Genomic DNA, 13175 nt, shown 5'->3' on the forward strand with positions numbered 1-13175 from the left:
ATATTCCCAAAGAAGCACAATGCACGTTGTGATCGCCTATTCAGCAACAGCGAGCACTGCATTCAAATCTATCTCATCCCAGGAATTAAATAAGGTCAGCCACATTCATGGGCATTTCCTCCACTGTAGTATTGTAGAAAGTCTCAGTGTCACGAAGAATCCTCTTGTCTTCTTCAGTAACAAAGTTTATAGCCACACCTTTCCTCCCAAATCGACCCCCCCTCCTTGTGTTTTAATTTAACCGATTCTTCCTTATTTTCCCTTCCTCTTTTATTCTTCTCTTTCTTTTTGGCATCTTCTGTTGATGCTCTTGGGTCCAATTTGATTCTACTAAGAAACAATTCAGCAACCAAGCCTGAGTTTTCTCTTGCTACCATGACAGCATAGACTCCAAGGAAATAGAGATGCTCAGGGCTAAAGGGAGAGGAACCAAATTCTTTTGGAAAAGAGTAGGACCTTCTGGAAGTAGAGGGTGGAAGAAGCCGATGGAGAATAGGAAGGAGGGAGCCGAAGACCAGAGAGGTGGCATAAGGGGCGATAACACACAGCTGGGGAGGAGAAACCAGTCCTAGGTTCCACAGTGCAGCAGGGAGACTATGGTTTACAATAATTGATACATATTTTATCAAGAAATAGACAAGAGGCGTTTCAGGGCTCCTAATGCAAAGGAATGATAGACGTTGAAGGAACTGGAAATGTTAATACCCTAATTTATACATTATACATTGTGGATCCAGGATCACGTGGTACTACATAAACACACCACTTTGTGACCATTAGAAAACAAAAGGGTAGCTATTCCTGGTGGTCACAGACAGAAGACATGCGTGATTTTTCACAGAAAGGATTCCTTTTCTCTCTGCCTGCTGCTTTTATTCTTTTTGCCTAAATTCTTTGCACTGAAAAATGTGTTGGCCCCTTGCCAGCCCAAGGGGGATTCAGTCCTGAGGCAGCTCCACCCTGGCCACAGCTGCTTTAACCCTACTGTGCTGTCAAGACCAGGGCCTCACCTGCTCTGTCCTAGAGAGCTTGTGGCCCAGGCAAATGAGTTCCCAGCACCCTCGTGAACTTGAGAGCACATTACCATCAAATGTAAGAATGAGAAATCCACAGGGAAATATCTGCCTCGCTCTTCTGTGATTCTTATCCAGGGTAATTTTGTCCTGGAAACAATGAAATAGATTAACGTGCCTTTGTTTCAGTACAGTCATGCTGATAGGTAGAAGCCAGCAATGAGCAGGGAAAAACCGGCAAGCTTACCAGTGTTCTTCAAGTTAAACTACTTTCAAAGTAGCTAAGGAAACAAAGGATGGTAGTTAATTTGTAGAAAATAAACAGAAGAGAAAGGAGCTAATTGGGAAATATGTCAAGAAAAAAGGATTAATGGGACCAACTCTTGACAGGGCCCATCGATGTTGGTGTAGAGCTAGGAATTAGGACTCTCAGTATCTCCAACTGTCTGGGAAGGAAGATTCCTTCAGTAGTGCAGGTGCACTAAGGTTGACCCCAGTGCCCACATTAACATGGGATTGACTTGTTGGTGAAGCCCACCCCCTTCACTGGATGGCCGCCATGACGGTTCTGGAGAGAACCAACTAAGGTCGAGAACTCCACTGGCCAGTGTGAAGGAGGAGTTGGACACCTGACTGGCAAAGAGTATGAAAAGTGATCCCCAGTTCTCCCGGAGAGCATCAAACTGTAACAAAGATGGGGACAGTGTTGTCTCCTCTGTCATTCTCTACTTGGACACAGCCCACTCTCTCCCTTGAGAGTGCTTTTTGCTTAAGCCTCACTTTTCTTTTGCTTTATTTTCACCTCACTTTCACTTTTAATAAGGTTCTCTTGCATGACCTTCGGTGTTTGACTTTACATCTTCTTTTATCGGAACACAGGAGGCTTGGAGTTCCAGCTCTCTGCTTTCCTGTGATAATACCAGCGCGTCGGGCAGTGGACCTCGTGCCCCTTTGGTGCTGAGGGTGAGTTTCTTCACTGCTATACGTGTACGGGACTTAGTTGGATGGGCTGCAGTTTCAGTCTAGCCCCTTTAAAGGAGAGTGAGAGGGAAGGAGGACAGGGGCCAGTGAGCAAAGCCTGGGGCTCTTCAGGGTACAGACTCATCTTGTTTTACCTGGTGATGAGACAGCTTTCCTTTTTGCCTGTGATTACCTCCCCCTTACCTGGTGGCTCTGATTAAAGTCTGCAGAAGTCCCTTCCTTTGCTTTACTGATATGCTGGGAAAGATGAGATGGACTTTATCTAGGAAGACATTATGCTGAAGTCAAGAAAGGAGTCAAAACATAATTTTAATATGGGGCCAGAAGCTGGGTCTGTACTTGAATGTGTTTTTCAGCAGGAAGGCTGATTGCAGATGGGGGGATCATGGTACAAGCTAGTCAAGCAACCTTCTCAAGGTGACAGCAACTGGCAGAGACCCGAGGCTTCTGGTCTGTGGACATGCCATGCCAGGCTTCCTCTGACTTTCACTGGAGGTGTGGGGTCTGGGCCTTGCTCAACAGTCTGGCCCACTTTAGGAAAGCCATGAGGGTGTCTGAGCCTTGTCTCCACATGCCTGATTCAAGAGCATATTGTGAGGTTCAAAAGAGACCATGAATGTGAAAAGCACTAGGTAAAATTGGAAGTATGAGAATAATGAAGGGACCCCAACTCAGCATGAGAGACCATATAAAGAGCGCTACATCATCCTGGAACGTATTCTGCACTCCACCTTTGGGTGCTGTTCCCTGGGCGTTAACAGGTTCCTGTTCCCAGGTCATAGCAGTGGTAAGATACAGAGGTCTGTCCACAGGTGTAATCAATCTCGCACAGTATTTTGCAGGTAGGTTAGCAAGTATACAACTCCACCCATGCAGGAGGCCTTGGAAACCACCAGCATAGTGTGTGCACCTTGTAGAATCTTCCAGGAAACCAACATTTAAATGACACTTATGAAACAACCAGGATCATCTGAACACTGATAAGTCACTAAATTTTATTAAAGATGTAGCATGTTCTTTTTTCCTTTTTTGGTAATAAATAGTCTTGGGGTTATAGTTTTGAAGAGTCTTTTACTGTGAATTTTAAGTTCCAAAATATTTTTAGATGGACAGCCAGGAAATCCTGTATCATGCTTTGAAATAATCTAGGAGAGGGGAGATGACCAAGGGACGAAACAGCCTGACCACCTAGTGAAGCTGAATAGTGACTGTGTGGAGCTGCCCTGCACGGCTTTGGGCACAAAGGACACAACCTGGCCTTGATTTCTGCTGCTAAAATGTGAGGACCAGGCCACTTTCCTGGCCTGGAGCTCCACGTGACACTGTGCACATCCGTGAGGAGGCACGGCCCATCACCGTTTTTCTTGTTTATTTCAGTGGCTGTTGACATTCATTGTTTTGGCACGGTGACACTCTCACTTGTCGGTGCAAAACATTTCCTCCTAAGCCACTTCTCACCCTGGAATACGGTTTGGACCGGAGAAGCTGCTCAGCTGACTCACTACCTGCTTTCTGACCTGGTTTTTAAGATGGTGAGCAGGAAGCCTCCCGCGGACCTTGTGGAGAGCTGCCCTCTGCTGCCCTCTGCTGGATGTGACGCTCCACAGGCGCCCCTTGGTCAGCCCCTCAGCTCACCAGGGGTGCCTTGGGCTTCTTCATCTCTTTTTTGTTCCCAGAGGTATGCGCTTTGAAATGCAGTCTATTCCAGACAAGATACACTTAATATTGATTTGATTTTCATCCTAATTAACAATACACAACTGTTAAAGCAGATCTAATCAGAAAAAGTAAATCAGTATTTTTCAGATAAATTGGTATTTCCAGAAAAAAAAAAAGTGATGTTTCGCGTAGTCTTATGGCTGATTACATAGCAATATACGTATCTATTTTGTTCAGCTTTTAAAGTGTCAAAACTCAAGGTCAGCCTGTCTCACATACTCCCTCATCAGGAGCAGAGAAGCCTGTGGGGCTGGGAAGGCTTCCAGCCTGTTCGGCTGCTTCCCCTGCTGTGACTTCACACTGAGCAGCAGCTCAGCAAACTTCATTTGATGACTGGATCCGTGGTCTCTCCAGGGACCTCCTTGTTTTGGGGTCTGGGGCAGGGAAGACAGAGAAGTTCTGTTGCGGGCGACTCTACCGGGCAGCAGCACTGGGTGCAGAGTTTTATATTTAATGAGCAGTCTGTTCACATTCCCATGGTTTCAAACAGCATGGGTAGGTGTTAGGACATCTTCCAATTCTGTGTTCCTGTATTTTACATTTCCTTCGGCATCGAGCGGTCCCGTAGCCACATATTCTGTCTCTCTCAAGTTCGCTTCTCACTAGGCAACAGATACATCACCGTGGTTAATTGTGCTCTAGGAGGAAAAGGCCAGACTTGCAGGAGGGCTTGGGGGAAGGGCTGCAATGAAGCGCACAGACAGCTAGGGCGGCTCAGGAGGACATGTGGACAGCTTCCCCAACACCCTACGCTCACCCACTGCCCTAGCTGATTGACATCTGCTCCCCGTGCAGCATGAGTTCCTTTTTCAATACAAACCAGTGGTGTTGTACCCCTTCTTACAACCCCCACAGAGGCCCTTGCCAGGTCTACAAGGTTGCCTCGAGCTGTCCTGGGCCACATCCTCAGAGCCACGCTGCTTTGCTGTGGCCTCCCCTCTGCCGTGGTGCTGCCTGGCTCCCTCCCCCGTGCTGGAGCTCTTGGCTCTCTCCATGCCTTCATCGGGCCGTTTCTCCCCCGGAGGGTCTTCTCCCTTTCCTATGAGTGACCCCTCTGAGCTTCATCTCTGAACCTAAAGACCCCAATGTGGGCAACTTCCCACTTCCTCCCCGGGAGGCAATGCCCAATCTAGTTTTCCCCACATGCTTTTGTTTTCCTCTTTTTTTTGTTTTTGTTTTTGGTACTAGGGACTGAACCCAGGGGTGCTTAAGCACTGAGCCACGTTCCCAAACTTTTTTTTTTTTTCTGTTTTATTAGAGACTTTCTTGCTAGTTGCTTAGGGCCTTGCTAAGTTGCTGAGGTTGACGTTGAACTCGTGATCCCCCTGCCTCAGTCTCCCCAGTTGCTGGAATTACAGGCGTGCACCACCACGTCTGGCTTCCCTTTATTCTTTAACACCATCCGTGCCAAGTTGGAGTTCCACACTTTTTCTTTAATTTTTTTTTGTTTTCCTCAATTGAACCATCAGCCCCCTGAGTGTGGGGACAGTGTGTGGGGGGCTTACCATCATCACCCAGTACTGAGTGTATGAAGTCCCTGGTGAACAAATGGATGGGCTGGGATAGGTGTGAGTAAAGACAACGGGAGCAGAGGAGCATCCTGATGACTGACCCTCGGCCCAGAGCTGCTGCAGGAGTTTCCTTACCTGGTCCCGGGTGGGCAGTTTTGAACCCAGCTACCTCCCGAACCTAACTGTGTCACCCTGGAGCAGTGCCAGGAGACCCTGAGGCAGGGCTGGTGGTAGAGGAAGGAGCACAGAGTGAAGGGAAGGACCTCTGCAGAGGGCCCTGCTGGTGTTTCTCCAGAAAGGCGCCTCCCTGCACCCCGCAGGAACCAGTCCAGGGCAGGTGTAGGAGGACCCTCACCCTTGGGAGGGTCTGGAGGGCACAGTCAGGACAGAGTCTGACCTCAAGGACCGGTTTCACCCAAGTCCTGTGCCTTCCCCTCCCCGTCTCTCCATTTTGCACAAAGCAGGAGGGACAGGAGCCCCCAGGGATTGCCTGATGGGGCAGGGTTTTGTGTTCCTCTTGTCCTGGTGAAGGAAACCTGCTTTGCTGTCAGGGTTCTCCAGTCGGGCTGTGGCAGGAACCGAAAAGCAGTCCCACCGGATTCTGTGCTGGCTGATCCTGAAGAGGTGCAAGGTTGGCTGCCCCGTGGTGGATGGGGGAGCCTCTTCACCGAGACCTTCCCTCAGCAGAAGCCCCGGGGCAGAGGAGAGGGCAACGGGGAGGGGTGCAGGGCAGCTGGTGTACTGCTGTGTCCGGCGACTGCATGGAGGCTGGCCTCTGGCTCCAGGGCTGTGGACTCACCTGGAGCTAGCCACCTCACTGTGAGCAGGAGGGTGGCAGCTGTGCCAGCTGGGATGGAGGGCAGCAGACAGTGGGCCCGAAGGAGAGTGCCGGCTTCAGTGTGCCCCGCAAGCCCACACAGGCCGACCCTTCCCATGGGATTGGGGCCCAGAGAAGGAAGGTGCCCAACACAAGGTTACACAGCAGCATCTGCATTCAAGCTGCAACACAAACTGTCAGAGGTGACAGAACGCAAAAGCCAGAACAGGAGCTGCGAGGCAGGCAGGGATGACTCCTGGGGGTCACATAGATTCTAGGGTAAGCCAGATCACACCTGGTCTCTGTCTTCCATCACCAGCTGCCCTCCTGTGCACGCGCCCCCAGGCTTTGTGGGAGTGGAAGGGACCAGAAGTATGTGGAGGTCAAAGTTACCCAAAGCAGGAGCAGGCAGGGAGGGGTGGACACTGGTCCCTAACCCTCTCCTCCCTGAGCTTCCCCCAGATGCACCCTCAGATGAGACAGCATGGCCACCAGCTCTGCAGGTGCAGCTCTGGTCCTGGGGGTGTCCCTGAGCTGGGCTTTCTCCTTGGATGGGGTCTTGGTCTTGTGATCACAAGTTGAGGGGAAACTGGTTGTTTCTCCTCCTCCTCCTCCTCCTTCCACTTCTTCTTGATAAATAAATTACTATCACATTTCAACAGACCTAGAATATGGTGATGGTAGAATTTTATACAAGTTCCTGTTGGAAACAACCCAGGAAAAAGGACAGCATAGGAAGAGGGGAGGGCAGGTTGGGCACCCTCCTGAGATGCAGAACTCCCCTGGGCAGCCTGGGAGAGAGGGTGGGTAGGTGCCAGGGTCAACAGCGCTGCTGACCGTGTTGAGCCACTCTGAGGAATTACCCTTCCTCACTGCTGGAGTGTTCCTTTCAGATTTTAAGAGGTCAGAATTCAACTGGATAATCTCTTACCCCATTGTTCTATGTGTGCACTTCTAGCAAATAGATGAGTGCGGGAGTCAGGAGCTTGCTGACTCCTAGGTGGCACTTTGGAATTTCCTCAGCGGCATCCAAGACTGCCTGCTCTCAGAGTTATCAATGTTACTTTTTTTTTTTTTTTTACCTGCTGGAACTACTGCATTCCTCTTAACCCTAACAATCTGACCTGATAGGAAATGTTGTCAAATTTAGGAGGATGAGGAGGTCCTCTTTCTGTATAGAGCAAAGCTGTTTAGGAGGCAGGTGGAAGAAGGGATCTTGTTTCACAGAATCAACAATGAATAATTGCCGGTGCCCTGGTAACTACGGCTAGTGATCGCCATCACCCAGGGGTCCTGGGGATGCCACCATGGGAGACTAAGGACTGTCCACGACGTCTGACTCCCGATCCCTACCTTTCTGTTGTATTTTTCTCCTTGAGTTAGTGAGCATACCACCAGGGGTAGATGCGTGGGCTGCCATTCGCAGTGCTCTACTGTGGACTCAGCAAGGGCAGGGGAGAGTCCTGTGGTTGGGGAAGGTCGCTGAGTCCTTCAGAATCTACCTTTGCAGTCAAGGTTCCCCGGCCTCCCGTCCTCTGTGGTGATTCTGGCTGAGAGTCTCTTTACCTGGAGTGTCTTGGTAGAGGAAGAGAGAAATGGCTACGAGCAGCACAAGGATCCTCATGGTCTAAGGCTGCTGGGGAGAAGCAGAAGCTGGCAGAGGGAGCCACCCCGGGGCACAGGAGCAACTCTATTTACGGGAAGTGGGGTCCTGACTACCCAAGCCTGCCCAGGCCAGCATTCCTCACTGCACGCGCCAAGACGCTGTGGGAGAGCGCAGCCGTGCTGGAGGAAGCGGAACACCTCAGGTGCTCCTCCCTCTGAGACTGTTGCTTGGAATGACCTCAAAGGCACCTTCAGCCACGACACCCCTGGCTCTGGTGAAGGAACGTTCAGTTCTGCCCTTAAACTGGCATTGAATTGCTTCAGGCAAATTTAGAAAGGCAGCTGGGGTGAATGTCCTTCACTAAGACGCCTCTGAAATAAACAGAAAGGAAAGATCAGAAAGTGTCAGCAAGAAGGCTGGTGTGGCTCGTGGGGAACTTGTGAATGCACAGGAGTATCTCAGCCCAATTCTGGACAGGGGGCAGGTGGGATGACTGCAAAGGAGACTTTATGGTGGGCTCCTCAAAGGGGCCTGGTGTCTGACCACAGAACACTGACTAACTTGGGGCTCATGGTGAACAGAACAGGAGTAAGCAGAGAGGTCAGAAGGGGAGGGTTTGTCCAAGTGGTGTATTTCCAATGATGGTAACAAATAGCATGCAGGTTTACTCTAGTCCTCCGGGAACCTGGGCACTTTGGTCTAAGCCTCACCCCTGCCTACAGACCAAACAGAATGCATAGGGCTTCTGCCATCTGCCCCTTGGGAAAAACACCAGATGATTCTACTTTAAGAAAATGTAATGATACTTTTAGAGAAAGTGAAAATATCCAACTTTTGTGTTGGAGCACAGGCTAGACAAAGCCAACAGACAGCACTTGGCTCACACCTTAAGCAAGATTCAGCAGTCAGTGCGTCCTACAGAGCAACCACCTAGAACCAGTGTCTCTTACATGATAACACGGGAGACAATCAGGGATCCCCCCTACGCCCATATGGCTCCTCCGGGAAGTGGACAGCACAGGGACTACACAGGAAAACCCTTGTGGGGAATGCTCGTGAGGGACAGAGAGACAAGGAACAACCTTCTGGCCCTGGTGTGAGCTGACACTGGGGGCGGGTTGGGTGCACGGAGGAGGGCCTCAGGCTGCGGGCAGAAGCGCTGCCCATGGGGACCCAGAGCACAGACAGCCCCACAGATGTGTCCCCTGGAAGCAGCCCTGAGGGACAGCGGCACTCATGTTGACGTGGCAGCAGGTGGGGGCTGTTAGGCACTGAGTCACAGCAGATGGGCTGGAAGCACCAACAAGCTTTGTGGACAGCCTTGAAGTCGGGTGCTGTTGGGTATGTCTGCTGGGCTGTGTGGGGGATGAGATTCCTTTCTGCGTTTGCACCTGTTGGCGCAGGGCCTGGGAGGACAGCACATTCTGGTTTACTGCGGATGGAATAACAGAAGGGCATTCTTTATCTACTAGCATTTTAGAGAGGAGTTGGGAAAACCGTTTTAAAATTCCATTTCCCCTAGACACCAATATGGCTCGGCACAATATGGGTATCAATACTCAACTGGAAGGTACAGCTAGGGCAGCAAAGTAAGAACAGGAAAGCAAAGGCACACATACTTGGAGAGGAAGGATCGAGTGTCTCTGTTCATTTATGTCTGACAATCTATGTAAAAAACGCCAAAGAATCAACGATAACCAGCACCCAAATAAACAAAAACCCTGGAAATAATAATCAAGCATAAGAAAATTGTAAGATACAAAATTAAAATTAAAAAAATTGTTTCCTACGTACTTTTGAGAAAAAAATGATATAAATATACAGTATCACATACAACAACAAACATCACTGAATTCTTTTTGGGGGGAGATAAACCTGCAAAATATGTACAAGATCTAAATACAGAAAAATTAAAGTTTTGATAGAAGAAGTCAAGAATTGATGTAAATGGAATGCCAAAATGTAAACTTAGGCACTTAATTTTAAAGAGTTTATTTACACAGACAGCAATTTATGGATCAGGCAGAGGACCACAAGTGTTTCTTGACGACACCAAAGAGGCCAGGGAACCCTGTATGGGGTGAACGCGATAAAGCAAAGAAGGTATTTGCTTGGTTTTGAGACCACTTCAGTGGAAAGCCCCTCATTAGAGGTTGGTTGGCAGTTTCTATCTAATTGGTTACTTTTTAACCATTTCCAGGAAGTTGGATTTTACTTTGCTTATGTAGGAACCTAGGACACGGCAGCCACCTGAGTCTAGCGGCCTCTGATTTAACTGTTTGCACAATACTCAGACGTGAGTGCCACTGTCTGTCACCGTCATGACTGGTTTGTCTTTGTGGCAAAGAGCACGGCAAGGAACTAAGTCACAGCCTCAAGTTTGCTGAGGACGCTTGTGTGGAGTTCACCTTCGGCTGTTCACCACGTTTGTGTGGTTCCACAGGCTGTGAGAACATCGGGCAGGACTGCAAACCTAAGCGCGAGGACCTCGAGAGAATAGCGTACACTAGAGAGGGCTCTCGGGAGGATAGCCATCCGAGATGACCAGCAGGAGTCACATCGATGAGGGCGCTTAGCCAGGGTCCCCCAAAACCAAACCGACCATACCAGGGAGGTTCCTATGGAAACCAGCAAACAAAGAACCAAAGCGTATTGGCTATAACAAACTATGAACTCTGTCCGAGTCCGGGGCAGTCAGAGAGGAAACTCGCGTTTGACCATGTAGAAAATGGAAATCCGGTGATTTTCCTGGTGTGCACGTCAATGCTTCTGGCTAAGACTTAGGATGTCTCCATGACCTGAGTGGCCCACACAGTATCAGGCATGAACGCTGTCCTCAGAAGTTTATATTGAGTCATCCAGATTCTGAGCATAAGTCTTCAGAAACAGGGCAATTATAAGCAAATAATAAAACCTCAGTTTTGTTATGAAAATAGTACTTTATCCAACTGCTTAATTAAAAAAAAAATTCAACCAATGATATGATCTTAAAAGTCACCAGAAACCTGAACTCATCAGTCTTTTCCACAAATTTCCTTGAAGACAAGACTTGAGACATCTTTCATGAAAGCATCAGAGTAAAACAACTTGTGTGGATGAAAAAGTCTTAAAAGTGGCCAGGACTAAATATCAAATCACAGTTCATTATAATGAAATTGACAAGGAAATTTGTTTGTTTTGAAATGGAAAAGAGCCAAAGTAACGCCATTTTGTTCTGATTGACCTGAGTCCACTGTATGCTTGCTTACCATGTTTTCCTTCCATCCTCCTGAAGCTGTGTCTGTGTTGACAGTACAGTGGGACCTTCCCACGTCCCCGACTGTGACCCTGACATATAACAAAATCACTCTGAAATGTGTCATCAAAGCAATTCTCTCATGTAGTCAAAATATCTGTGTCAACAAGGTCTTTTTGACCTATATCTGGCTAATTTTCCTTGTGTTTTTTGTGTTTTTTATCTTTATAAACTCTGTACCACCAAAATGCAAGTGCTGGGAGTTTTTAAGGCCTGCTCCCAGCCGCTTGCCTGGCTTGCCATTACAGGACCTTTTTCTCCCTTAAAATCTGGCTCAGCAAGCATTGTGGTTTGTAATTCTCATGTACACCATAACAGTTTTGTGCTATAAAACATTTAAAAAAATAAATGTAATTATGACTAGTAACAAAAAGTCATATCAGATTTCCTGAAATTCCATGCAATTTCTGGAACACTTATTAGTAATATGTATCCATGCAAATACAGCCAAGAGGATACCTCCTCTCTTCTTGATTATTTCCCATACAATTTGATCCATCAAGTACGTCTAATTAGTTTAATCTCTCTTTCTCTCTCTCTCTCTCTTTCTCTCAGTACCAAGAAATGAACCCTTAGGTGCTCAACCCCTGAGCCATATCCCCAGCCCTTTATATTTTTTATTTTGAGGCAGGGACTTGCTAAGTTGCTGAGGCTGTCTTTGAACTAGGGGTCCTCCTGCCTCAGCCTCTGGAGCCTCTGGGATTACCACTGGCACGCAGCTAATATCTTTTTTTATAAGAACACAAAACAAGTTCTTCAAGGTAGTCCAGGGGCCTATCTAGAAAATTCTAAAATTAGTTTGAGGTCCAAATGACACAGTTTGGAGTTTGGTTTTGAGAGATTTGTACAGGGTAGTGTTGCCATTTTATCACATCAAATCCTCCTGTCCATAAACATGGCTATGTGGTTCCATTTATTTGTGTCATCTTTAACTTTTCACGATGCTTTGAGTTTTCATTGTCCACATCTTTCAGAGGGTGAGCAGGGCAGTGAGGTGAAGAAAGCAGCTCTGAGCCCGAGCCACCTGGGAGCAGTGGCAGGCTCTCCTGCCCTCCATGGATATTTTGACCAGGTTAACTGGGATTCTGTTTGGGGAGAAACGCCATCGAGGTAAGGTACCGTTTTTGTTGTTTATCGAGGGTGCTGTCCACACAGCTCCACCGCTGTCGCTGTTGTCCTTGGTCGCCCGACTGAGAGTGTGTCAGGTTCCTCTGCAGAGAGTCAGTCTTTCCCCTTCCGCCCTCTCCTGTGGGGAAGGAGGTCGCCGCCAGCCCTCACGTAAGGAGTGGTGAGCTACACCACTCCTGAGGCCAGAGTATCTGCATGAGATGTCTGCAACTCTTCTGTGTAGGAAAGTTGTCTCTTCTCCCTCAGTTGCTTATTATTTATTTATTTATTTTTGTCAGAATGGAAAATTACTTTGGGTTATGATCTGATGTTGTCTCATGGACTTGTTGGCCCAAGTTAATCCAGCTTTGGTCACTGGGAGCTTTTTCATTGATTCTTGTGGTGTTTTGAGCTATCCCATCATCTTTTGCTAGCTTGTTTAGTTTTGAGCACCTCCATATGCTATTAAATCACAAGTTTCCCTGGGCTGGTCTTGTATGTTCCCTAGAGTCGATCATTTTTCCAAGGAGCTCTGGAGTCCCACTGCTTCGAGTCTGTACCTCGGCTGATGGAGCAAGGAAATACGTTTGCAAACTGACCTATTTGTAAACACATATCTATAAATACTCATATATATATAGCCATCTGCATTCACTAAGCTAAATCTGAATGCATAATGATACCTCCAACTCCAATCCATCATCCTTGAAGTTGTTTCAACTTTGGCTTGTTTATTTACAAACTCACATTCTGATAGTAAGAAACTGGGTCCTACCGTCTGTCATTGATTTACTCAATTAGGCAATTCCAGTATACATATACAGGAGTATCAAATGGTTAACTTGTGTTCCTATGGGAAGCAACTTTACCAACCAGAGTACAGTGGCTTTTAGTTTCTTTTACCTTTAGACTTATGGGTGATATTGTTCCCAAAGATTGTTCCCAAAGTTACTTAGGTCAGCACCTTCTGGGCCTCCTTTAGTGAGATTATTTTAAACCCATGTAAAAGTTAAATTGTTTTCCACATTCTGCATTCCATTCTGAGATCCCTGGCTTCTTACGTGATTCTTAAATGATTGAGGTTTACTCTGTCCCATGAAGGTCTCAGGGTTTGCACAGAGGCAGT

At 47.7% G+C, this 13175-nt stretch overlaps 1 protein-coding gene and 1 long non-coding RNA gene across 2 annotated transcripts in view; both read right to left on the minus strand.

Moving 5' to 3' along the window:
* Positions 1 to 13175, minus strand: part of LOC306660663 — a 781776-nt gene that overhangs the window by 187125 nt on the left and 581476 nt on the right. The gene's annotated exons all lie outside the window — the stretch shown is intronic.
* On the minus strand, positions 3697 to 7797 carry LOC306660662 (beta-defensin 104A-like). Its single transcript, XM_079139022.1, has 2 exons — positions 7608 to 7797; positions 3697 to 4315 (listed from the first exon to the last, which is right to left on the minus strand). Exons 1-2 carry the CDS (start codon positions 7663 to 7665, stop codon positions 4164 to 4166), a joined length of 210 nt encoding a protein of 69 aa, XP_078995148.1. The 5' UTR covers positions 7666 to 7797; the 3' UTR covers positions 3697 to 4163.

This window comes from Sciurus vulgaris (genome assembly GCF_902686455.1).
Source record: "Sciurus vulgaris genome assembly, chromosome: 5".
Classification (NCBI taxonomy): domain Eukaryota; kingdom Metazoa; phylum Chordata; class Mammalia; order Rodentia; family Sciuridae; genus Sciurus; species Sciurus vulgaris.